We start from the raw sequence: 27,883 nt of genomic DNA on the forward strand, positions 1-27,883 counted from the left end.
ATAAATATCATATCAGTATAGCACTATTTATTTACCAACATTGTTCCATAATAATATTTATAATACCACGAGGATAGTTATATTGCCTTCACCAAAACATCATGACTCTATCATCAGCGACACAACCCCATAGCAAGAAACGATTAAGCTATTATTACGATAGTAACTATCTTATATAAATTAATTGGCAATTTTTTTTCTTTTAGATGATGTTGGTAACTATTATTATGGACAGGGCCACCCTATGAAACCTCATAGGATACGTATGGCACATAATTTAATTTTGAATTATGGATTATATAGAAAAATGGAAATTTATGTATAAAAAATAATAATCCGATCATATATTTTTTAAATTTAATTATTGATATATAGAGGCCACACAAAGCTTCTATGGAAGAAATTACTAGATATCATAGTGATGATTATGTCAAATTTTTAAGAGGAATAAGACCAGACAACATTAATGAGTTTTCCAAGCAAATGCAAAGATGTATAAAATATAAATGTTATGAAATTATATATTTGATAAAAATAGTTAATGTAGGTGAAGATTGTCCTGTTTTTGATGGCTTATATGAATTCTGTCAAATTTCTACTGGTGGAACCATAGGTTCATTAAAAAAAAGGATATAGTTTTATATAATCAAATATTAATTTTTTTTTTACTAGACAGCCATCTTCTATATAACTATTTAATATTATATTCATAATTTTAAATATCTAGCTGCTGCTGTTAAACTAAATAAAAAGTTATCCGACATTGCTATAAATTGGTCAGGTGGTTTACATCATGCCAAAAAGTCTGAAGCCTCTGGTTTTTGCTACACAAATGATATAGTTTTAGGCATTCTTGAATTGCTCAAGTATTTTTAATTTGATATATTTTATAATAGATAATTTCTATGTGATATAATTTAAATCATATTATTTATGAAACTTAAATATTTATATCTTATAATAATTTGATGGGAAGATTGAGTATAATGGCACCTCATTTTAATTGCAAATCACATAGATTTATAAAATGTTCAATAAAGTATCTTTAGATATTATTTATTTTATCATTCTAGTATAATGCATACACTCATTATTTTATTAACCTCTAGTCATTTATACAATGATTTCGGAAGATAATTTAATTTTTAATAGAGACCTTGAATAATTGCATTTTTATTTTCCATTTCATTTCTGATCAAAAAATAGATAATAGTCAGGGTTGGTCACTAACACAAATTCATACATTTAAAATACTAAATACTTTTAGAAAATATTTGTATTTTAGGTAATAAATACAAAATTATAAATAAAAAGTATTTTATATTTATTAATATTTTAAAATGAATATAAATGCTAAAACTTTTATTTAAATATAGAATGTTAAATCCAAATATTAAATTTGTTACCCTAGTTAGCCAAAAAATTAACATCTTCCATTTTAAATCATATTTAATTTTTTTAAAATTGGTAACCTAACCTAAAGCAAAAACAAATTTTTGGAAGATGAGAAAAATATAGTAATTATAAGGAGTTTTTGTATTAAGTTATAAGATATCTTTGCGGGGATTCTCTGACAACATCTACATCCTCTAAATATAATTTTGACAATTTTGGATGGAAATATTTTAAATATCATCAAAAGTCAATAATATATGAAAGTTATATATGTAATATCTGCTCCACTAAAAACCAAAATAAATTAAGCAATTTCATCCTCCAATAATTTATAATATACTCTGTAAACTGATGATATTAATTATTTGCAATTATTACATAATATATGTAATAAGCTACTGCTGCAATAATAAATATATTTATAATGTTTAAATATTACTGAAGATATTCGATAATTTTAGAAAATGGTTAATAATAAAAATATACTAGTAAAATTTTTTTTAGTGTTTTACAAAAATTGACATTCAAACATTTTTTTAAAAATATTTTATAAGTAATTAGTATATACCCTTTTTTTGAATTGTATATATATTTTAATACAATTTTTAGATCCAACCCTGTTAATAGCTCAACTCAAGGAATGTTTAACTGAAAGAGATTTTTTTAATTGGATGTAATATATTTAAAATTAAACAAGTTTCTTAAGTAAAGAGTATGATTGATTAAAGGTTAGAGAGATATGATAGAATTAGGGTTAATAAAAGTTTCAGAAGATAAAGGTAAAGACATATTAAAAATAAATTTTTATTAAATTTAGTCATTTTTATTAATAACCTGTCAAAATTGATAAGTTTGGGATTATAAATAAAAAAAACATGCTTAAAATTTATTTTAACAAAATTTTTAAACATTCAAAATTAAATTTAAAAAATAGAACTCCATTTTTGAATAAACTTAATTTAAGAAAATGATTGTAAAATGGAAAAAATTTTGAACAAAATACTGGTGAATTATATCTGATATGTGTAGTATCAAAAATTTACAGTAATATAGATAAATTTTATTTTTCTTTAGGATCATAATAGTATTTGAAATATTAAAAATCATAAATGAATAGCATTTGCTTTTATCCCAAAAAACATTTTTCTCATCCCTACTTAAGGTATTAATTTTGTGGCCTATTCCAATCTGCTCATGCTTTAAACTTGATATATAAGCAAAATTATCAGTCTGTTATAGGATTCTTGATATCCACTTTTAAGAACATCAATTAAGTATTTAATTTTGGAGCAATTTTCGGTCTTTTTGCTGCAAATTACCCCACCAACTTTATCTTTCTTAATTAAAGAGCAAAAAAATTATGAATTAATTTTCAAGTAGAGTTTGAAAATCCTTTTCTAAATATAAACATCAAAGATGTTTGATCTTAGAAGATTTTTTACTATTTTTCAAACTCTAATTTCAAGTATATTTTTTAAAAAAAACTACAATATATTATAGCTTTGGGAATTAAAAATGAACCCTACAGATGTGACATCTATGCAATATATACATCAAAAACATTATATAATATGTATCACGACATTTATTTATGATATAGAAAATAAGGGGTAGAATACATTTTTACACAAACATAATTATGTAATATTTATGTTCACCTCGAGATATATATACATTTAAATGGCGAACAGATACCACCAACGGGTACTGTACGTAGACATCGATATTCATCATGGGGATGGAGTTGAGGAGGCCTTCTACACTACAGATCGCGTCATGACGGCTTCGTTCCACAAGTATGGCGAATACTTTCCTGGCACGGGAGACCTTCGCGATGTAGGTGCTGGCCGTGGCAAACACTACGCCCTTAATTTTCCCCTTAGGGATGGCATTGACGACCGTTATTATCACACCGTCTTTCAGCCGGTCAGTTACCATTTTGTTTTCTCACTTTTTTACTTTTAATTTTTCTTGGTTATATTCTTTTTTTTGGCTCTTTTAAAATGCAATATTGACATGAGATAGTAGTCCTATTTGTAATATTTGAGCTATAATGGTGGCCACTTAATCGTCAATCATTAATTTAGGATTATTTTTCCCTAACTTCTGCAATTTATTTATTTTTGTATTAATTTATAGTAAGCCTTTTCTTTTTTTGAGTTAAAGTAAAATTTTATCAAGTTATTAAACTTGTAGTATTGTTGAACGGCTCGATTTAAGATGATTTTTATTTTTAAAAATGGCTAACTCATTATAACCAGAAAAATATTGCCTAAACCCATTTCCAAACATATCATTTTTCAAAGTGGTTTTTGAGGCTTGTTTTTAGTAAATTTTTTATATAATAAATTTCCAAATTAATTTTTTTAAATATAATATATTTATTTAAAAAGAAGGTTCTTGAATCCCGTTTATATACGCCATTCATTTAATCGTTAATAAAAAAATCTCAAGCCTCGAAATTTCGCCACCTATGAGCAAAATCTTTTGGCTCAAATCGATCAGTTTAGCAACACTTTGTATGGATATTGAACATTGTAATATATTTTAAAACTGATTTGGGTGTAGGAAATGAACCTCAGATATTTGATAGATTTTGAAAATGGTTAACATTCATCTGTATTTATATTTATAGGTGATAACTAAAGTTGTAGAAATGTATCAGCCAGGAGCCATAGTGTTACAGTGTGGCGCGGATTCACTAACCGGAGATCGTTTGGGTTGTTTTAACCTTACTCTTCATGGTTTATTTGAATATTATAAAATTGAATTACGATTCAACGCACTGGCGTTTTTTCAATTTTTTTAAATGCTTGTTCAAAAAATTTTTTTTTCTAAAATATAAAACACTCATTAATTTTTTTGTCTACATGAGCCTCCATTTTTAGAAATAACTTTTTAGGAATTTGGTAATTAAATATTTAATTGCTTTATTCTTATGAATAAACTTACCGTATATATTCTAATTAAATTAATAATGCTAATTGTATTTACCTAAAAAGTCTATCTTTTATTTTACCGGAAAAAAATTTATAAATAATCATGCCGAGTTATTTTAAAAGGCCTCCTTATTATTTCGACAATGATTTTATATTGTCTCCCAATCAAAATATGCAGTTGTCTTTACCCCGGATTCGACGCTATTATAAAATGGAAGGAGTTAAAATAATATTCTGATTATAATATTTTTAGTAAATAGAAATGCTACCAGAGACCAGTATTTAGGCACTCGTTTTTATTTGATTTTTCGCCCTGGCCCCTGGTTTTTATTATATATTATGGGGCCAGGTTTTGGTACAGAAAATTTACTAGTTTGGCGTCTTGTTTGACTATTTAGATTTATTAAATAAGTATTCTATCTTATTTTAGTTTTGCTGGTTCTCAATATAGTTTGGTAACTTTTTTAAACAGTTTTAGCCGATTAAAAAACGGTAAAACCTAGCTTGTTTTAGATTACATCATTCTCGGGTTTTTTTGGCCTAAATATTTCTCAACTTTGAATAAGCACAAATAAATTGATTCACACCTCGGTGCTACATAATACGCATGATAAATTAAAAGAATTAACTATTTTATTTTTTGAACTTCATCATGCCAAACATTAATAAAAGGTCACGGAAAATGTGTGGAATTTATGAAGCGATTCAATTTGCCATTGCTGATGCTTGGAGGAGGTGGATACACTATCAGAAACGTGGCTAGATGCTGGACCTACGAAACATCTATCGCTTGTGATACTGACATATCTAATGGTTTAAAAAAATAAATTGAAGCATATTTAAATTATAAATAAACGTAAATTTTTTTTTTCAATTTTAAAAAATATAGTTGAAGATGGGTCAATCTTTTTAAGTGCTCGAAATGTTTTATGAATTATTTGAATAAATATGTACAATGAGCTTTCGTTTCATTTATAATTAATAATTATTAGGGGTGTACCGATACCACTTTTTGGAGGCCGATCCGATATTTCAGATATTAAATTGATATCGACCGATAACCGATCCGATATCATATCTAATTTTGTATTCTGCAAAGATACCGGTTTTAATTTTTAATATACTTTATATTAGTACAACATCTATAATTTTACTATACCATAACATATGTCATTTAAATATATTATAATGGTCAGTTATAGTTTATATTCAATTCAATTACTATTATTTATATAATAAGTAATAACATTAATCTATTTACATAATTAGTAATAAAAAAATATATTAAGAAATTTGAAATATCGAAGATTTCTTTTTATATCAGAGATATGTCGGCGGTGATGGGGACTGTTAATATCACTAGCATCATTAAAAACAGATACTGAAGAGATTAATGAACACTTTTTTAAACAGAATGCGAAAAAAATAACTATATTGCAGAATGTTTATTAACTAATTATTTCTATTAAAAAAATTAAACATAAAAATGTATTTCGATTTTATTTATAAAAATAAATGGTTTTTTAGATATAATTTTTTTTAAATTTTGTTAAAAGCGCCATTTTATATCGGATCGGAAAATTTTATAATATTTGCCGATAACCGATATTTTAAAATGAGCGAAATATCGGCCCGATCCGATCCGATATAAAATATCGGTACATCCCTAATAATTATCATTGAAATATCTTCTAATTTAGTTTTTAAATTTATATTTTATTATTGATTTTCCATTAAGGTACCGCGTTATGTTTAAATTTTTTTTCTCTTACGCCATTATTAAGGTGATATGTTACCATTTAATAGAATTTTTATTATTTTCTTTTTAAATGTGAATTCATATTTAAAAATCAAATCATCCATAACAAAAATAAGACCACATTTATTTTTATGATTAACGGGATGTATATACTATTTTTGATGTCTCCTCCCATTTATTAGATTTGCCATACAACGATTACTTCGAATATTTCGGGCCCGATTTTAAGCTACACATCAGTCCTTCCAACATGACCAATCAAAACACGATGGAATATTTGGATAGGATCAAGGTTAAGCTATTCGAAAATTTGCGAATGTTACCCCACGCACCCGGAGTCCAAATCCAAAGTTTTTACTTTTATTTTTTTTATCCTCTTAACCTAACTCATTAAAATAATGTAAGTTGGCATGATGTTTTTATAAAAAATATCCTTTCTCTTAAAATGATTGATAAAATTCAACAGAAAGAAAATTCTTTCTTTTTTTTACAATTTCTACTAAATATTGAGAAAAAAATATTTAGCCGGGCTCTAGTGGAGGAGTTAGTATCATAGAATATAACTGTGCCAAAAAAACATTATTTTTTTTATAAAAAACAACAAATTCATCTTTTTATATCTTTTATTTATTTTTTAAAAAAATTGTTTTTTAAAGCTATACCCGAGGATGGTGTTGATATTACCGACGGAGTTGAAGAAGAAGAAAAGAATAATCCTGATGAACCTAGAATATCTAGTTATTATATAAAAACATCTTTACACGATTATAGTATTATAGAATGTTTATCCTTTGGGAATTGTTATTTTTGGAATAATTTAACAAAATTTTTTTTTCCTGTAACCCTTATTTTAAAAAAAAAGTATTCTCTAGCGACAAGCGGGTGGCCAAAGACGAAGAATTCTACGATAGCGAGGATGAAACCAATGAAGTACACAAGGAAAACAAGATTTCCTCTAACAAAAGGAAATTGTCTCAATCTTATAAACACGAAAACATTATATCTGCTAACAACAATACAAATGGTAATGCCTCAACAACTGCTAGCAAATTAAAAGTTGAAATCAACGAGAGTGATTTTGACACAGGAAATACAAGTCTGGATAATTTGCCCAAAAGTATTATTTTTATATATTTTGGTTAGTTATCAAAATAGTCCTTCTCATACGAAATAATATATAAAGTTTAAAATCAAAATCTATTTTTCAAAATTTAAATGATAACTCCAGGTGATAAAGATTTCTCTCTTTTTAAACTTTTTACAAAACTATATCGTTATTTTGAAAAATGTTCTAATGGAACCATATTCCAATGTCAAATTTGGGTTTTTATTATAGAAAATAAATCAGTTTCACCGACTTCAGAAACGTCCAAAAAAGCCAAAGCCGAAAAAACATCCGAAATTTTTAGCCACAAAGAGGATTCAAGTTAATAGGAATATTTTATTTGTTCTTTTATTTTTCTAAATAACCACCTAGCCAATTCATAGTAATACTTCAGTATATATTATATATAGATAATTGTCAAATTGATCTTGCAAATTTGGCCTTTTTCTATTTAGTGTTATTTGTTTTGTAAAAAAGAGGGAAGGGGGATTATTAATGAATTTTTAAATACATTAATATTTTTCAAAATTCATCATAACTTATTATGCTACAATCATAAAAGCCAATGTTGAAATACACCACGAGGAAATTAGAAAGGTAGTGGAAAACAAAGGAGAAGACTCACAACAAAAGACCGATGTATTATCTATAAATGTCAAAGTTGAAAATGTTGTTAAGGAAGAAAATTCGATGGCGGAAGAGGATGCAAATAAATCTGATTTCGCAGAAGTATTGATTTTTAAACTGAAAACTTTAATTGCATCTAATTTTTTAAGAAATGAAAATTTAATATATATCTTTATTTATATATAATATGTTTTTTTAATCATAATTTTGTTATTTGTCATAGATAAATGGATGAAGAAAAATGAAGAATCCCTTAACATTTAAAACTTTTAAGTATTTAAAATGATTATACTTTCTTATATATGACTACATTTTTTTTAACTTGTGATAACTAAATTTGGACTCATTCACATTATTATTTGTAAATAATAGAATATGTATTATAATTAATATAATTACTTTTTTATAATATAAATTGTTAAATAAGTAGTGTCTGTACGTATTTTTTTTACGGATATATATTTCCGGTATTTATATAATGTAATTTTTTTACATAATAAATAGCTGTTTTAAAAACACTACATTTTTTGATTGGTTAAAAGAGATATAGCTCACTTTTTTTGAAATTTTATTATGAGCACGTTTAAATCCAAAATATTTACTTATAACATCCTAAAAAGGGCAGTATATTTAATGGAATTAAAAAGTTTCTAAATGATCAAAGTATAGCAGGAATTTTCAGTTGGGAGTCAACTGTGTTTTTAGGGGGGGGAGGCGAATATTTTGAAATATAACAAATAGTCAACTCATAAAAAATGCCATTTTTATTGATAATTATTCATATTGAATATAAAAAATAATATATAATGACAATTTTTAAATTTTAACATGAATTATAAGCTATATTTTAGATTATTTTTTGCATAAGCATTAGATCTAAATTTTGTTTTTGTTTACATTTCATCTATTTTCCGATGCTCAATAAAAATCGTCTTGAGTGTAGAGAATGTGTCCTCACAAGACGCTGTTGACACCTTAATGATAATAAGTGCTGAATAACATTTATAAAATTCTTTAAATGCAATATGATACTTTTTAATACATAATATTAATATAATATTTTCTAAATCGCCTTTCTGCTACTTCAGCCGCTTCTAATCTCTTTGTTATTTTCATTTTATGATGTACTGTTTCACTATTAAGGTTTAATAAGAATGTGTTAGAGCTATTTTATTTGCAATAAAATAATTTGGGTCAAGATATTAATTGTGGACTCAACATAATTTTTAACGTCCACTATATTGATCTACTGATGGTAGATGCTTATTTAACCCTTTCACGCCCAAAATATTTCCCGCAAACAAAAATTTTTTTTTCTAAAACTGAGTTAAACAAGACACAAATAACACATTTTCAACGTTTTTTATTTAAAAAAGTGTATATATATAGAATTATGAAATGTTACCAATTGTCATCATTAGGATATTCATATGTAAAAAAATATATAATTTATTTTGAATGATATGAAATAAAACAATTGCGATTTTTATTAAACATAAAGATATTTTACATTTTATACATTCAAATCTTGAATAACCATTTTTGCAGTACTTGCATCTGTGTCTTCTATCCGCTGATGGCCAATGCCCTGTTTGATCTAATCTGATATCTGGGATTGGATGAAAACTATTCAACATACTCTTTTTTTTCAATCTTCAACGTAGGTCTACCTTCTTTACCATCATTTTCCTTTCCAACCATCATCAATTCTTTAACTATCTGAGTTTAAATACTAAAAGGGATACATGTTTACTATTTTTCTGTTTCTTGTGGCGTCTAGAACAACCATGAATTACTACACAGGAATCTAATAATCGAAAGAATACTCGCATGTAAAAACGCTTCCATTTTATGTCAGTTCTGTAGAGTTCAATTAACATATGGAGATCCCGCCCATACCACCGTTATAGTCTTGAATTATGGCCGGATTTGACATTGATAAAAGATTTATCAGACACTGACCATCTTCTCGTTCGTGATATGGGTTGTATACCCATAAATGATGATATGGTGATAACCGATTTGTTATCACATTTGCAAATTATAATATTATTAGAATCCACTTTATAATCATGGGACCCTCTTCCTTTTTCCTTTAAGATTTTATCATCAACCAGATGGCATTTCGATAATCGATTAGATCTAAGGGTCTTTGACATGATAAACCCATTATCTTTGAGCGCAGCTGCTAAATTATATGAAGAAAAATAGTTTATCCATGTAAATTTTATGATTTTTATGTAGGGGAACAGTATCTAATAGTCGTATAACTATCTCCGCTAATTCCCATCAAAGTTTTTTTATATTTGTGGATTTTCCTAAATATATTTCGAAATCATATAGCATTCCAGATGATCCACATAAGTCAAAAATTTTAATTCCCCATTTATACGGTTTTGAGCTAATATATTGTTAAAATTTATCTCCCTCTGGTATAATATATATTGAGGTCATCTAAAAATTATTTATAAAAATTTTAAAAAAAAGTGTTATAAAAAAAATTCCCACTTTCTTAACTTTTTGCAAATATTATAGTGGCTTTATAAATGGAAAATAACCTATATTTAATTCTTACTATATCATATTTTCAATATCTAATTTTAAAAAATTTATGAAAAAAATTACAATATAAAACCCCAATGTTACCAATTTGAATTTCCTTCAAAAAATCATAAATAATAGTTAGTGTTAATTTTTTTTTTTACTAAATATGAAATACTAGTAATAATCTATTATAAAAACATTATATGCCTTTGATTTATATATATTTATATAGAATGGTCATCGATGTAAAAGTGTAAAAATTTAGGCGCGTAAAATACCTAACTTGAACTTGTATTTTGATATAATAAAATAATGATTTTGACAGGTTAATGATAAAATATAAAATAATAAATATTGTTTTGTAAATCTAAATACCATTAATTTTTTAAATATAAAAATTGATTGATTATAAATTTTGATGACAAATGATCTCACTAGGCGCGAAAGGGTTGGATCAATTGTTAATAAATTATAACTGTCAATATATTATAATTATATTTAACAAGAAATTAGTAGCATCGTCTGAGTCATGTGTGGAAACTTCTGAGTTAAAAGTTCAAATAGAAAATCAAAATAATACTAGCCTCAAAATTCTCATCCTACGATATGTTTTTAAATGGCCAGTCTACCTCCGGTCTAAAATTCTCTTGAGAATATGGTCTGTATGTTTACCAAAAACGCCCAAAAAAATTATACAATGCATTAGATAAATTATGAAATTAAAAATGAGAATATTATTATACCAATACAATGCAATTAGTTGTTGAAGTAATGTATATAAGACATTTTTTATTAATTTTTTTAAGCAAGCTTTGTACTCCTCCATTTTGGTCTGACTTTAATTTGCACCATCATGTGCCTGGCTTATTATATTCGATGACATAATATTTATTTCATTAACTTGCTTTAAAATACAATTAGTAATGCTTTCAGCAGAAAGACATTGTAAATTAATGATTCCTATTATATTTTAAATATAACTAATAATTATGCTCAGGTTTTCCCAACCTGATGCATCTTTTGTCTCATCAGCCTTAAGACAAAACTTTTGTTATATTTTACTCAGATGTATTCCATCACCATATTAGCCATAATAGGTATTAGTTTTAAATTTGGGGTAAGGTACATTTTTTATTTTGGGGTATTAATTTCATAATTTTATTTAAATCAGGATATTTTTGGATGGAGTAAAAAACATTGCTATAAACAGTCCAGAAGAATAAATTATGTTTTCATCTTTTTCAGTATCCATAATTTATTGTACTAGTCTCACGAAAAGGTATCTCCTGTACGCTAAGAAATATCATTAAATCAAATATTGATTCATGACATCAATTATGGTTAATTTGTTGGCTTACCAAAATTGTTGTTATCTCAATTTCCTTATTTATATGAAAGACCTGCAGGTCGCCATAAGTCCTACCCTGGTACACAGGAGGTGGGTATTTTAATTCTTCTTAAATACCCGGGCCAGGCCTAAACTATTTTTAAAAAAATCCGGGCTTTTGACATTTATATTTAATTGTTAGTGGTGAATTAAAATTAATAACTAAAAATTTTTTAAAAATTTTGTGAGAAAAGGTGGCCTACAATTTTTTGGGGGGAGGGGGAGTGAGGGGGCTGCCTCCCTCCCTGGCTATTCCCTCGTTCGGCATCTTTTTGAATGCAGGCATTTTAAATATGATGAATACAGTAGCGGGCATGGGGGGGGGAGGGTTTGGGGGTTGAACCCCTCCCCCCCCCATGAAAAATGATAAAAAAAATTTTTTTAATTTAATAAATTCTTAATAAACGCTTGATTTTTATGTTTTAAATTTATTATAAATAATAATAGATATACACATTTGATTATTTTTATATCTATTAAATAAATTTTATATTATTTTGCATTTCATAAAAGTTGTCCAGTTTGTCATATTCCATTTTATAAAAATATATATTTCTCATTTTCAATATGAATTTCACACTACCCCAAAAAAATGAGTTATTTATTCAAACGTATCATGATATTGACTCAAAAAATCAAAAAAAAAATTAAAAAGATTTTGTACGACCAGATTCATCGAAAGACAAGAGTCGGTGAAACTCTTTATTGAACTATATGATGTTGTCTTTGCAGCACTAGAATTTTATATATCAATCAAGGAAAAAGATTCAGCAGATGCCGAAAATCTTTTGCAGGCTATTATTAAGCCACAGTTTTTAATTTCAATTCAATGTGTTTATTTTTTATTTAATTATACAAATGATTTTAGCAAAATGCTACAAAAAATTGATTTGGATTTAAGGGAGATTATGAATAGAGCAAAGGATATTGTTGAAATATTAACAAATATCAGAGAGAATGTGGAAGAAAAATTTCATGAAATATATGAAAAGTAAAGGAGATTGCTAATATGTTTGGAATTGAAATTTTTAAACCTAGAGTAGCCTCTATACAATCCAATTGATCAAATATAGATGCATCTACGATTGAGGATTTTTATAAAATAAACATTTTTATTCCCCTTATTGATACATTTTTATTTTAATTAAAAGAAAGATTTATTAGTCATAATTATATTTTAAAAAGCTTTTATTTTCTTTTGCCGGTTGAGTCTAAACTGTTGATTACACTTGAAACACGAGAGGATATTAAAAAAATCTCAGAGTTTTATGCTGATGATTTAGTAGGTTCATATGATAAGTTACTTTGTGATGTCGAATTTTGGTATAAAAATCTTGACAGAATAGGGTATTCTCTGAGACCAAAAAATGCTCTGCAGGCCCTTTCCATGTGTAATTGCATTTTAGATTCCCTGCCTAATATCAAAACATTATTAATTATTTTAGCAACCTTGCCAATTAGTACCTGCTAATGAAAAGTCTTTTTCAACTTTAAAAAGGTTAAAAACCTATTTAAGATACACAACTGGTGAAAAACGTTTAAATGGATTAGCCCTATTAAATATTTATAAGGAGATTATTTTAGATAAAAATTTGATTCTAGATGAATTAGCAAAATCTCAGAGAAAAGTAGATCTCCTCTTTTTAAATTCAAATCAAAAAATAGCAATAAAATTTAATTAGTTTTAATATATAATCAATTTTTTTTTGTAAAAAAAGTATTATTTATAAGATAATATCATCATATTTTTTTAAATACCATTATTTGCATAAGAATTACACATATTTTATATAATTGTAAAAAATTACTTTTTTTTAAATAGTGTCTTTATACATTATAATTTTTAATATTAAAATCTGTATTATATAAAATATCAACATTTTGAAAATATTTTAATTAATAAAAATATATACATGATTAAATAAAGGAATGTAAAATATATAATAAAATACCCTAAAATTTTGTTATATGAAAATATAAATTTTTTTAACAAATCCAAAAATATAAGCAATTAAGAGTTCAAAAACGCCCCCCTAAAAATTTTTTAACCCCCCCCCCCCCCCCCTCCCCTCATGATAAAATCCTGGCTACGCCACTGATGAACATATTATATTGAATAATTAGCAGCTATTAATTTATCAAGACTTATCATCTACACATAATTTATAAATATTTATTTACTAGGCTTATTTATAAGTTTCAAATAAGTCAGGAAAAATTTGGAAGGAGTTGACAAATTATTAGATAAAAATTTAAGTAATGTAATCTCTTGGAATTTAGTAACGTTATGCTATATTTGAAGAATCAGACCTTCAATAGTTTTTGGGCATCAGTTTTAATTTCTTTAATCTATCATAATATTTCGCAGATTTATTTTAATAAAGAACAAGTCTTCAGACACTGGTTTATTATACTTATAGTCATGCAGCCAGCAATCAATATGATCTTGCGATGGATTTAAACTTTCTATAAAAACTCTTTGAGTTGAATAAAGCTAAGGCGTATTCCATAATTTAACCTTTCTTATTTTTTAAGTAATAACTTAATATACAAGATTCTGTTGATTTTACCTTCATTAAAAGCAGCTGATTGAGGGATGATATAATATAAATATTAAAATAAAATAATAATAATTTTTTCTACAAGATAATAAAAATAAGAAAATTTATAATTAGCTCCAAAATTTAAAATATAACGAAAAATATAGAAATAATGAAGGTTTTTACAAAATTACTGCAGGAGGTATCACCTGGGGCTATAACGGCAAATGAAAAAATGGCAAATAAATTTATGAAGCAAAAATTTTCCAGATTTTGTTGAATCTTTTTTGCTACCGACTCAGTTTCGGAGTCAAATGAACTCTACTATTTAACAATAGGTTTATTAATATAGGATCCTAAATCTAAATTATTTAGATATCTTTATTTGATTTTAATTCTGAATAAAACGACTTCAGAATAAAAATAAAGGGTTTTGCCGAAAAAACGAGATTTATTCAGAAAAAACCGAAGGTTAACAAGACGAATCTTCCCATTTTCTTAATTTTATTTTTTGTAAAAAAAATGAAAATAAAATTAATGATTATTTTTATCATTTAAGGTAATTATGAACTACTCGTCCTCGAGTTCACGACTTGAGCTCATGACTCGAGTTCACGACTCTTAAGTTTAGCAACAGTCTTATTAATTTTTGGTAACTCACTGAATCACGGGGAAATTTTTAATATCATTTTTTTTTAAATATTTTTTTTTTATTTATTTTTTTATAATATTTTTTTAAATATAAAAAAACAAATTTTTTTTATAAAAAATAATAAATATAAGATCGTTTGGATATTTTTTTGGTGTAATTTTACAAATAAAAACGGAGTATATTTTAAAATTTAAAAAACGGAGTAAATTTAAAAGTTAAAAAAAAACGGAGTATGAATTTTTGTGTATTTTTACAATAAAAACGGAGTATATTTAAGAATTTAAAAAAACGGAGTATTTTATTTGTGAAAATTTTCATAATTCTTACATTTTACTATTAAATCAAATACTAGATATTTAATCAATTTATTTGAATAAACATAAATATATATACAATGATAATATAGATATATATTTTTAAGGAAAAACAAATATAGTTCTATATATTTATCATTTAAAAATTTAATTAATTTATTTATATTAGATATATTATAATATTACGAAAATAGGAATATTCACATAGATATAAATGAGAGGAAGATTTTCTTCCATTTCTGGGGATGCTTGCCTTAAGACATAAACGTTCCATACGTTGAGTGTGGGTTAATATATCATTAGGGTCTATGAAGTTTTTGCTATGATTGACAGAGTAATGATCATATCCATTTTCATTCAGATTGTTTTAACTTGAAAAAATATTTAATTTTAAGATTTATCAATATAAAATCTACCACTTCCATTAAAAAATTTCTACCAAAATCCAGACGATCTTATATTTAAAAAAATAAATAAAAATTAAAATAAAATAATATTAAAAATTTCCCCGTGATTCACTAAGTTACCTAATTTTTAAATAATAATATTAAATATATATATTACTTAATAGAATTATAATAGAAATCGTTAAAAGGGGGCAATCAAAAATATTTATTTTTAGTTCAAGGGGATAAGATTCCAATAAAAAAAATTTTTTTTGCTTCAGTGGGCTATTCAAATTTTTCAGGGGGCTCGAGGCCCTGTGCGCTCTATCCGAGTGACGCCACTGATTCTATGTGATCTAGACCTTTAAGATGGAGGTGTTTTTTTAGTTCCTTTACGTTGAATTAGCCAGGCTGTAGCAAATAAACGGATACACCCCAAAACTCTCCCTAAAGCCTAACAATTTGGCCCGCAAGTCGGGCTGTGGCCAAAATATCTAATAATATCTTGTGCCTAATTTTTTTTAAAATCAGGCTTGAAAAATAATAATTAAAAAAAACAGTTTAAGAATTAGATTGTAAATCTTATATTGCTGATGATATTCAGCAGACATAAAAATGCGTTGAATTTAAACTTTATAATTAGAATTTTTGTGCTTAGACCTAAAAATATTTTGGACTCAGGTTAACCTATAAGAATTTCCCGTAAGATTAAAAAAATAATAATTATGCAATAAAAATTATTCATCTTTCTTTGAAATCAACCGATCCGGCTCGAATTTATTTTAATATAGAAAATAATTTTTATAATTACTAAACGATATATGTTATAATAGAATCAAATATTTTTATTTTACATTTAGATATTAAAAAAATATCTATTACAGATCTCTACATCTAACTAATCATAACCACTGGTACAATCAGCATTTTGTAAAATGGGTAAAATATTATCAGCCAAAGCTAAAGAGATCCAATCTTTGACAAAAGAAAATATCATGAAATTACCAAAAATGAAGAAAGGGATATAAGATTTAATCAGGGATGCGAATTCTGCAAAATTTTTGCACGAGTTCGGTTCGGTTCAGGGAAATAAATTTGAATCCGGGTTTAAGAATTTTTGAATTGATAAAAAAAATATTCTATATTAAAATCATAATTAAAAAACTAGACATAAATTTGGTATAAAAAATTAATTTTTTTTTTATTTATATCCAAAATATAGTTAAATATAGAAAGCATAGTCATGTATAGATTTAAAAAATTTTATTTAGACGTATTTCTTTAAATTAACAATATCCAATATAATAATTTTTACTTTGACTTGTTCACTTTCATTGTCCTTCTAATATATAATCTTTGAGAATAAGTTAATTAAAAATAATGGCGTAAATGAATTTAATTGTCTAAAATTTATTAACAACCCAATAGGAATTTTTGAGAATAAATTTAAAAAAATTTAAAAATGGGGTAAATGAATTAAGTTGTTTAAAATTTATTAACAATTCACTTAATTGGAAATTTGAAAATATTATAAAATGTCAAGTAAATTGTTAAATTTAAACAATACACTGAAGTTCAACTAAAATTCCCGGGTTCGGTTCGGGGTTTGGAAAATTTTATAAACGGGATTCAGGTTCGGTTAGGGTTCAGATTTTTCCCAAAAAACCCGGGTTTTCTTCTCCGGGTTCGATCGAACCCCTGGATTTAATGAATATAAATATACCCATTTTCGAATGTAATTATGATAAACCCCAGTTTAGATCTTTCAATTTAGTATTTAAAATATTTTCTAATATATTTCTAAAAAATTCATGAAAACTTATTATTTAAAAAAAAGAAAATCTAGTAAGAATAAATTATTAAATATCGAAGAATTTTTTGTGGATTTTTATAAATTATAATTTTAAGTTTACGTTTTTTTAAATTCAATTTCTAAAATGCTCGAAGCTTTAAATTTTCAAATTAGGATATTCTTATTTGCTAAAGATTAGAAAATTGGTAAGATTATTAAAAATAGAAAATTGGTAAGATTATTAAAAATAGAAAATTGGTAAGATTATTAAAAATAGAAATACTGGTTTGATGAAGTGCTCCCTAATTATTAAATTTTTTTTATAAAGAATTCATCAAAGAAAAATAATTAAAATTTCAATATGTTTCATTTCAAGTGTTTTATATTTTAGGAAAACAATTAAAGATCTTTTTTATTAATTTTTAACAAGAAATTCAAGCGATTATTTAAAAAATAATTATAAAAAACTAGATAAATTATTCTTTGCATGAAATTAATAAATTATTAAGGGCACAGTCATCCAAATAACCAATATATAATCTTTTTTTCAATACCAACATTTAATAATTTAATTATTTATTTTAAAAAATAATATTTCCTATTCTAATAGTTGCTATGGAATTTAAATCCGAATCAACAAATTCTAAAAAATTGGATGCCAAATCTACTGAAAAAAGATGGGAAGACAGCGGAATTTCTCACCATACATCACATTACTCTTCCTCTAACTTAAGCGTTAAATCGGATTCGCTCATCGCGGTTGTTACAAACGATAATAAAAACAAAGATTTAATTTGTAACAAGAATATGAACCAACAATCCCTCACCATACCAATATGTATTTCTAGATTTGTTATTTATCCGATCGGCGATAACGTTACAAATTCTGCCTCTATCACTATAAAAAAATTGAACGCACCAATAAGGTATGAGATCAGAAATCTTTACATCAACGAAATAGTAGAATTGTACAACTGGAGTGTAGAAGAATTCGGCTACAGAGCCCATTGTGACTATGTAAAGTCTCTTTACAATTGTTATCCATCAGGCTGGACCGTTGCCGTCAACGAAAAGGGCAAGATAATAGGTATATTTGTTTGAATAAAACAAATTTAAGATTAATTTGTTTTTTTTAAAGGAACAATATCTGGAGTGAATATGAACGACGATCAAGCCTTTGGGATATTATTCGCTGTAAAAAAATGCTACAGATGTCATGGCATAGGTGCACACTTATGGAAAGTTGGTTTAAATCACTTTGGAAATCGTAATTTGGGGGTAAATGCTGTTGAATCCGAGATAGCTCCTAATGAAAAACTGGGAATGAAACTGGCATTTAGAAGTATATACTATATAAACTCTTTTTTCTTCAAATACTTATACATTCTTTTTACTTTAAAAATAATTAAGTGTCCAGATATTCCGGAAAGCTTACTTTGAGAGTCATGAATTCTTTGAAACTAAAATTCATTTTCCAAGCTCCTATTTCTAATAATTTTATCTTCACAAAATTATCCAACATTCAAGAAAGCTCACAAGCATCTAAGTGGAATCAAAAAGTGCTTCTTCATTCTCTCGTCGAATACGACGCGCAAATAAATAAGATATCTCGTGCGCAGTTTCTCGAAGAGGCTGTAAACCATTTTGAAAATACAGTAACCATAATATGTACAGAAGAAACAATTATTGCAAATGATGAAGATCAAAACGACATGATCGAACAACTCCCTAAAGTAGTAGGTTACGGAATGCTGAGGCCTCGGATTGAAGGTTGTTCTATAGGACCCCTTTATGCAGATTCCCCGGTTTTAGCAGAATCGATATTTCGACATTTGATTAATTACGTGACAGAACCTAATACTCTTATCGACATAACTATAATCGATGATAGTTTCGACAAAAATTACGCCTTTAAAACTCCGACCGGTAATTTGATCAGTAATTTACATATGAGGCGCGTCAAAAATCTGATACTAAGTTTGAGACTCAAACTGGAATGCCATTTGTATCGCATGTACTCTAAATATAATGTTGACTTACTAACAAATAAAGTGTTCGCTATGAATAGTTCAATAGCATTTCTATCATAATTTTTTTAAAACGTATTATAAATTTTTTTGGTGGCATTTATTCTATTGTAAACTAATTTTATCTTTTTTGTTATTCATTTTTACTATTATATATTTGATGATTTAACAATTTTAAGGAATTTATAATATGTAAAATAAATAAAGAACCATATTATGAGTCCGCTATATTAAAAGATTACTTTTTAATGTGACTAGATAACGATGCAGATTTTAATAAAAATATATCTATATGATAATAAATATAGAAAAATTACTTATTTATATATACCGGGTTATCTGCACAAAACAAATTTTTAAGGAAAGTTCTGCTCTTTTAAAAATCAGTTGATTAGTGTTTTGTTATAAATTTAAATCATAATAACTCAATAGAGACCTGGCTATGGGTAATAAATGTTTATTGGTCAACCCCTTTTAACTACTTATATTTTCGATTATTTTGTCAGAAATTTTCTCGAAATATGTATGGTTATATGCTGAATTATTCGATTGATTAATCCTATAAAAGGCTAATAAATGAAGGTTTTTAGTATCTGATGAGCAAATTAGTATGTCGCAACGCCTGGTATATGATCAATCAACACCATGTAGGTGTTGAACGGCAAATGTTACAGCTCAAAATATTATAGAAGTAGTTCTGGTTCCTAAAATTTTGAAAATTAGGTTTCAGGTATACTTGTTCCAAACTCTTTTAAAACATTATTTTTAAACAGGCCCCTTTAAAATGAATGATCATACATTTTAGACATTAAAAATCATTTGCACTTTTGTTTGAACCAGTTTCTGAAATTTTTTAAATTTGTACTTGTTCTGGTTCCTATAAATTTAATAAGCAGGCTCCAAGTTCTAATCTAACTCTGATTTTAGGTGATTCCATATTTTAAATGTTCTCATAAATCTTAGATAATAAGACTAAGTTTAAATTTATCTTTTAACTGGAGCTTAAGATAGTGGACAATAAAATTTAGAATTAAAAGCAGAAGGCTTCCCATAAGAACAATTTTGTTTACTTTTACAAATATTAATTAATATTTAGTAATTGAAACGTTTTCTGTGGTCTTATTACGTTTTAAGGGATATTGTTTAATTAAATAGGGCAGGCGCGTACACCGGAATTCACGGAGGGGAGGATAATTGAATTTATTCATAAAAATTATTCTAGAAGTCATTTAAGTAAATTTTAAGATTCATAAATTTATTAAGACTAGTAACTAGTGCTGTCAAACGGCTCAATTTGAGCCGGTTTTTAAAAGAGTAGAACTCAATATTTTATCCAGTAAATATAACACAAGACTGAAGATTCTTCTTATAAATGACACAAAGGTTTGGACATCTATTAGCGAAATTTTAAGGCTTAAGGCAATATTTATCTAGCGAGAATCTTGCGTTAGCCGTTTTTAGAAAATTTTTAATACACAAATTCGAATATAAATTAATTTTAAAATATTAAATTTATTGTCGTTTAAATAATTATAAAATAAATTATCTTGGAAAAGAACTTTGTAAAAAAGAATAAATCTTATGATATTGGCAATATAGATATATGTACAAAAATATTCTTAAAAATTATTGCATATATATAAATAAAAAAATATGTTGATCTAAAAATGATAAACAATGTAGGCTAACACACATCTAATCTATTATCAGGTAATTTTTAGTAATGTTGTTAAACGGCTCAGTTTGAACCGATTTTTAAAAGCGGCTAACCCAATTTATTATTCAGAAAAATATTATGTTATATATTTGCAGATTTGCAAGTGCTGCCTGATTAATTAAGATATAAAAGCATCCAAGAGGCGGATAAGGAGATTTAATCTATGGCATTCTTCGACTGACCCTATATTAATATTGGAACGATGGGCTTGCGAGTTTAGGGAGTTATCAAAAGAGCTCTGATTTTGTCTCAACTATCACATAATATTTATTCATTATTTATATTTAATTTCCTTAAGTTCCAATATAATGCTTTCATCTATTCTCATAGTCTAAATCATATCGATGTCATCTTTTTGAAATATTTTACTTTAGTTTTACAGTTAAAAAGTTTCAAATGGTAGATAAACCAAATAAAATTTGAAATCGATGTTATCTTAATTATTTCTTATGAATGTGATAAATAAATGTAAAATTATATATGGAATATATATGTAATAAGATGTAGTAATTAGGCAAAAAACGACCCAGCCTGTACCCGGCCCTATTTTTTTAAAAAATCGGGCCTGGTGAGGCCGAATTTTTTTAAAATATATCTAAATTTATCAATTTTATGTTAAATTTTTTATGTAAAATAAACATATTTGATTTTATTTATAGAAACTAGACACTATATAACATATATATTTTATTTTGATTAATTATAAAAATTAATTTCTATATTTAAATAAATTCGGGCCGGGCCGGTAATTTATTTTAAAAAAATTTAGGTTCAGGCCTGCAACAAACATAAATAGTTCAATACTAGCACGCAATGCAGTACTAAATTTAATCTATATATTTTATATAAGAAAAATCAGCAAAAATATTTATTTGAGTATTTTTAGATTTATAAAAATTGCATCTATAGGATTTTTAAATCATATTGTCATTTATTTCAAAAAAATCTTCCATTTTAGATAACGTTTATTATCTGGCTAGGGTCAGTCTAAAGTTGTAATAATAATAATTAGAATAAAAATTATGTAGGTTATAAGTGGATGGCCATGTTTGCCAACTTGCCAGGGTGCCCTTTAATTTTTTTATCATTAAACCATGAAAGGATTGAAATATGTATTTTTCAACATGTTTTGATAAAATTTTTAAATATATAAATAGGTTGGTTAATTTTAAGCATGTTAAATATCCAGATAATAATTTATAAAATATTATCAATAAATAGATGAGTCTGATAAAACGAAATGTTAAGTTATATTATTTATTGTAATTTTTAATTTATAATATAATTCTTGAATAATATCTTATAGCCAATTGAAACACTGTTTGGATTTTGCCAGAAAATCTATTTTCACATAAACTCATCTAGCTCATAAACTATTATAGATACAGCTTTGATTCAAATTTTATTTTAAAGATTAAGGATTGTACTACACATTGACAGTATTGTTTGATATATTATTTTAAAATATTTCCTCGTTGCTACTAGTCTTGTTTTTAATAAAACCTTCCGACATATCTTACAATCAAATTTATAATCTGTAATTCTTTTATCGAGTAAAATATTTTGCCAATTCAGGAAAGGAAATTCCATATTAACCTTATTTTTCAGGGATATTACTTTGTCGATATGATATGCACCAAAATTTAATTTATTTGGAAACTAGATTTATAATACAGATTTTTAAATATAAATATAAATTTCAAAATTAAATTTAATAAAAAGATTATGATTTTAGAATTAATTATAAATATATTTTAACAATTTATGTGTATTTAAATTTTAGAAACAAGCTATCGCTATTTATTTTTAAACAGGGCGTTAAAGCTACCGCTACTTAAAATGATCGGCGCTACATTAACAATACTAATGTATACATTTATACGCATTTTATAAAAATAAAAAATGGATATAAATGATCGACTAATATCTCAAAATGTATTCTGAATATTTAGATATTTTTAATCAATAAATACATTTTCTCCACCTCGAAAAAGTGGGGCCATGCATAATGTACCAAGGGTGTATATGTATGTATAATAAAATTAATAGTTTTAAAATAAAAATTTAATGGCCCATGAAAAAGTGTAATTAGGTATTTTTAATTATCCCATGGTTATTTTTATTTTGTTTTTTAAAAATATCTAATAACGAATAATCCAGGGATGTTACTGCGAGTAGAATTCTAGAGAGCAGGAAAAGGTCATAGAATGATATGGTTTAGAAAAACTGTGGTGAAACTTAAAAATAAACAAGGGTAGGATTATTTAAAAAGATTATAATTATATCAATTACTAGTTCAAAAAATGATATAATGCATTTAAAATTCATTTTCTATTCAAATTTACAATTTCTTTTTTGAATCAACAATTTATGAAATTCGTTCAAAATTATAAATACAAAAAATATCCGTGCCAGCATAAAAATTTGGCCTCAACATGTATTATGTTATATATTTACTACATTTCCCATTATAGTTATAATTAGTGTATTTTAGCCAGCCGGCTAAACATAGTCTTTTATAAACTCCATCAACCTCTAGTTTTTTTTATTATTGAAAATTATCTCATTGAAGAAATAGATTGAGCGGAATTAGAAGAGTTTTTGTTTAGAATTATATACTATATTTCCATGATGTCTCCTCCTATTGCCCGTTCCCCTCCTATCAAAATCCTTTAAGAAAATACTTATCAAAATTTAAAAAACCACCATAGTACACCTAATGTTGAATATATACAATTTTATCGTATTATTATACTAGTTTAGTGTCATCATATTGTATGTATAAAAGGAAAAGTTTAATTTTTATTACTTATTTATACTATATTTCTATTTTAATTTTTTCTCTTTTCTAACATTATGTAACTATGAACATTGTTAAACACGGTTAAAAAAAATATCCAGTAATAGTTTGTAAAATACATTTAAAAAAAAGTTTCTATTGTCTATTTTTAATGGAATCGATTAAAATTTTTCACAAATTATATTTTAAAGGTGATAGATAATGGGGATAAGATGGAAATTTATAATTATTATATCTTGCAAAAACTAGTTGTAGATAGACACTAATAATTTGAATTTAACAGTCTATATAAAAAACATTTTGCATAAAGAATTTTTAAATGTATATTTTTTTAAAATCATCTTAAATAATTAAAATTCTTTATTTATTGACTCAGAAATGTCTATGGAATTCAAATATTTAACTATAAATGCTCAGGTATTTAGTGACAAATTTAATGAAAAAATAGGGGAAAACGACGACAGTGGAATTTGGGACGAAATATCGTTTTCCTTCTCCAACTTTGGATTTAAATCAGATTCTTTCAACGCGACTGGTACAATTGATGACAATAGAAATTTAGCATGTATCAAAGATACTACGCAATTCTCTATCAAGCCAAAAAAATATAGATTCTTAATTTATAAAGTCGCTGACAAATGTCTAAACACAAATTCGACTGTAGAAATGTATTTGAAACTTCCGATGTTTAAAATCCCAAAACAACAACAAAATTTTTCAAAATTCACTTCACTCGCATTATTTGATATCCATTTATCATATGGCACAGTTGACGGAAAAGGCAAGATAAAAGGTAAGTAAATATATTATTTAATATTTATAATAAAATTAATATTTTCAAAAATATTTGTAATCAAATGCATGGAATAAATATTTTTGTTTATTTATTAAGGAATAATATTTAGGATGAATATGAACTATGACCTAGCTTTTGAGGAACTATTTGCTGTAAAAAAGCTATGTCATGGCATTTGTCAGAAATTATGGAAAGTTCCTTCAGAACACATTGGAGATCGCAATTTAGGAGTCAATGTTATTGAACCCAAATTCACTGAAAAAATAGAAATGAAAATTGATTTCAATTTTATAAAACTGAAAAATATTTTTTGTAACATGTATTTACCCACTCTCCGAAATTATATATGGTCATATTTTGTATTGGAACTCGTTTCATTTATAATATAATTATTATTATATAATAAAATTAATGTTAGATGTTATTCAATAAATTTACATTATGAGATATATAATTTATCCAAGAATATATTAATGGATGATTTATAAAATTTCAGAATTACTTTCTGATGGTGATACAAACATAATTTGAATTACATTTCTTGTATCAGTCTTCCTTATACTTTTTTTTAAAGATCATAAATTTTATAGAATTTATTGCTTTCAACAATATTTATCTTAACAATTTGAAATTTCATATGTCCCTTAAATTTTTATCTATAAAATCGATATTATTAGATTTTTATTTTTATAGTTTAATTACTAAGATTTACGTTTTATCATATGAAATGGAATTATTGAGCAAGGAATATTAATAAAAAGTTGAGGTTATGTGTGATAACATAAAATAAAAGCAAAATTGAAGAATAATTACGATATTCTAAAAACGGATAGATACCAAATATGTTAATTTTAATAATTTTTCTAAATTCTTATTGTGTTAATTAGTTTATAATTGAAAAATATATTAGAATTATAGCATATTGTTCTATAAAACAATAATTTGAAAGCCACATTCCACATAATTAAAAAATATTTTCTAAAATATTGGATAGAACTTTATTTTATTATTGTATAGAAAAATATGGCGAGACATTACTATATATATGTGTTTCTGTTCTGTTTTGCTTTGGTTTTTAATTTTTATGACAAAAATTAGAAATAGTTATCATTTTACCCCTCTTCCCCATCTAGGTCAACTATTAGACTTGTTTTTTGATAATTAATTCAAAATAAATGTAAACTTAATAACCTAAATATCTTTTTTTTAAGCAAAATGAATCAGAAGCGATGTTTCTAAGAAGTCCTGCAGAACTGGCCTGATTATCATCAATAAAATATAGGCCAGGTTATAGCCCAAAGTTAACGCTATATTTACTTCCTATTCTTTCTTTTTTGCCTGCTTGAATATCACAATTATAATGTGAATTTAAAAATTATGCGAAATTTTTTTTAAAAAATATCAGAAGGTATGGAATATCTACCTTAATTTTTATATCATATGTTTTATAATATTTAAGCATCATTAAATTACCACAGTTTATTGCTGAATATTTAAATTTAAATGCATGACATTAAAATATAGAATAAAATAAATATTTGAGTTAAAGATTTCCTTCCTATAAACTTTTAAAAATTCAGTCGCTAGCCGCATCTGACCACCGGTTTGACCTAGGTAAAAAATTTCTATTGGGCCACGGGCGAACTTGGAGCAAAAAACTAATGTATCTCTCATTTCTAATATATTTCCTAATATATTAAGAATTAACAATAAAAAATAAAATGAATATATTTTAAGTAGGGGTGTTCTTTTCTTGCGCCTTTTTTGTAGGTTTTTTTCCCCTTTCATGAGTTAATTTTTTGAGAGTTATATATGTTGTACACGTTATATGTACCAAGCCAATAATTTGGGAAATTCTATAATAATCATATGGAAAAGTTCAGGCAATTTGCGTTTATGGGGCCATTTCATAGTTACTCTTAATATTAGAACTTTTCCCACTTTTGGCCATCTTATTACAAAAATTCCAAATTCAGATCAAGATGCGTTCCTAGGGAAATGAACATGAATCAATTATCTTAAGAATCACTAACTTTTATAAAAACAAATGGATACTTCCGATATTTATGCGTATTTATCGTAGCCACAACGCTACTCATCTTTCAGCAAAAAATACTCTAATTTTTCTGTTTTCCTTAATTTTTTAATTTATAGAAATATTTATTAACTATTCCTACTACCTCGAGTACTGCCGAAAGTGTGTCAAAGAATAATTCACTGTTTTTTTGGTGTGAGGGTGTTTTCAGTGAGGTATTCTGCTTCCATTCAGAAAGTGCAGGGGCCACTGAATAAATCTTTAAATCTTTTAATGCATAAATTATATTCAAAATATTTAGTACAGAAAACTTAATTTTATATACCACAATGAATATATATTGTTTTTCTTATAATTAATAATGTAAAATAATTTTAAAACACTAGACCTTGGGAATTACTCACCAAAAAACATTAATGAAGGTAATAATATTGATATTCGGTTACCCACCTTAACCCTAACCTAACCATAACCTTGTCTAAAATATGATTAATAATTTTTTAAAATATAAAAATAAATATTATCGATTTCTATTTACTTATTCTAATTATTTTGAATGTAATTTTATTAAATTAAATAAATTATAATTATTAATTTCTATCAAGGATGTGAACCGAACCCTAAACCCTCCTATTTTGGCTGAACCTGAACCCGGACCCTTTTTAAAAGTGGAGGGTCCAAGAGTTCTAGGTGTCATAAAAATTTAAAAAAATAAAAATATTTTTTTAAAAAACAATATAAATTTTTTAAAATTATAATAACTTTTTTTGTGGAATTATTTATTTTATCTTCGCGTTTTTCTTTCAATTTTCTTCCTGGACTTCAATTTTATTTAGAGATTGATATCATAAATTATTTTCCAGTGTAATAATATTTTATTATGTAAATTTATTAATATGCTATGTTTTAGAAATACGTTGATTATTTTGAAAGTGAATTATTTTGTAGTACATAAAATATTTAATAACTTGACAAAAATTTAAAGCTCAATCAAAATTTTTGTTATACTGTCTATTTATTTTTAATAATTCCCAAGTCTATAAAAAAAAACTTGAAAATGAATTAATC

General features: G+C 25.6%; 1 protein-coding gene and 2 long non-coding RNA genes across 3 annotated transcripts; 1 reads left to right on the top strand and 2 right to left on the bottom strand.

Moving 5' to 3' along the window:
- The first annotated feature begins 9 nt into the window (after positions 1 to 9).
- Positions 10 to 8,258, top strand: LOC135929915 (probable histone deacetylase 1-B). Its single transcript, XM_065466660.1, has 14 exons — positions 10 to 162; positions 207 to 319; positions 376 to 493; positions 539 to 613; positions 728 to 866; positions 3,087 to 3,321; positions 4,031 to 4,139; positions 5,007 to 5,147; positions 6,276 to 6,443; positions 6,750 to 6,830; positions 6,956 to 7,210; positions 7,430 to 7,519; positions 7,761 to 7,927; positions 8,049 to 8,258. The coding sequence occupies exons 1-14, from the start codon at positions 102 to 104 to the stop codon at positions 8,058 to 8,060; spliced, it is 1,764 nt and encodes a 587-aa protein (XP_065322732.1). The 5' UTR covers positions 10 to 101; the 3' UTR covers positions 8,061 to 8,258.
- LOC135929917 (uncharacterized) lies at positions 4,950 to 27,789 on the bottom strand. The gene is made up of 2 exons (XR_010572666.1): positions 27,578 to 27,789; positions 4,950 to 5,141 (listed from the first exon to the last, which is right to left on the bottom strand). It is a non-coding gene; the product is annotated as an uncharacterized LOC135929917 (long non-coding RNA).
- LOC135930398 (uncharacterized) lies at positions 26,546 to 27,081 on the bottom strand. The gene is made up of 3 exons (XR_010572758.1): positions 26,961 to 27,081; positions 26,814 to 26,914; positions 26,546 to 26,770 (listed from the first exon to the last, which is right to left on the bottom strand). It is a non-coding gene; the product is annotated as an uncharacterized LOC135930398 (long non-coding RNA).
- Positions 27,790 to 27,883: the final 94 nt, after the last annotated feature.

The sequence above is a fragment of the Gordionus sp. m RMFG-2023 genome, chromosome 5 (assembly GCF_954871325.1).
Source record: "Gordionus sp. m RMFG-2023 chromosome 5, tfGorSpeb1-WG-v2, whole genome shotgun sequence".
Lineage (NCBI taxonomy): Eukaryota > Metazoa > Nematomorpha > Gordioida > Chordodea > Parachordodidae > Gordionus > Gordionus sp. m RMFG-2023.

What these genes read in the sequence shown, in the direction of transcription:
- LOC135929915 (XM_065466660.1), top strand. Translation starts at nt 102, where the DNA reads ATGACTCTATCATCAGCGACACAACCCCATAGCAAGAAACGATTAAGC. An exon ending in ATAGAAAAATGGAAATTTAT is followed by an intron (nt 320 to 375) that starts GTATAAAAAATA and finishes ATTGATATATAG; the next exon opens with AGGCCACACAAAGCTTCTAT. An exon ending in TTTTAACCTTACTCTTCATG is followed by an intron (nt 4,140 to 5,006) that starts GTTTATTTGAAT and finishes CATTAATAAAAG; the next exon opens with GTCACGGAAAATGTGTGGAA.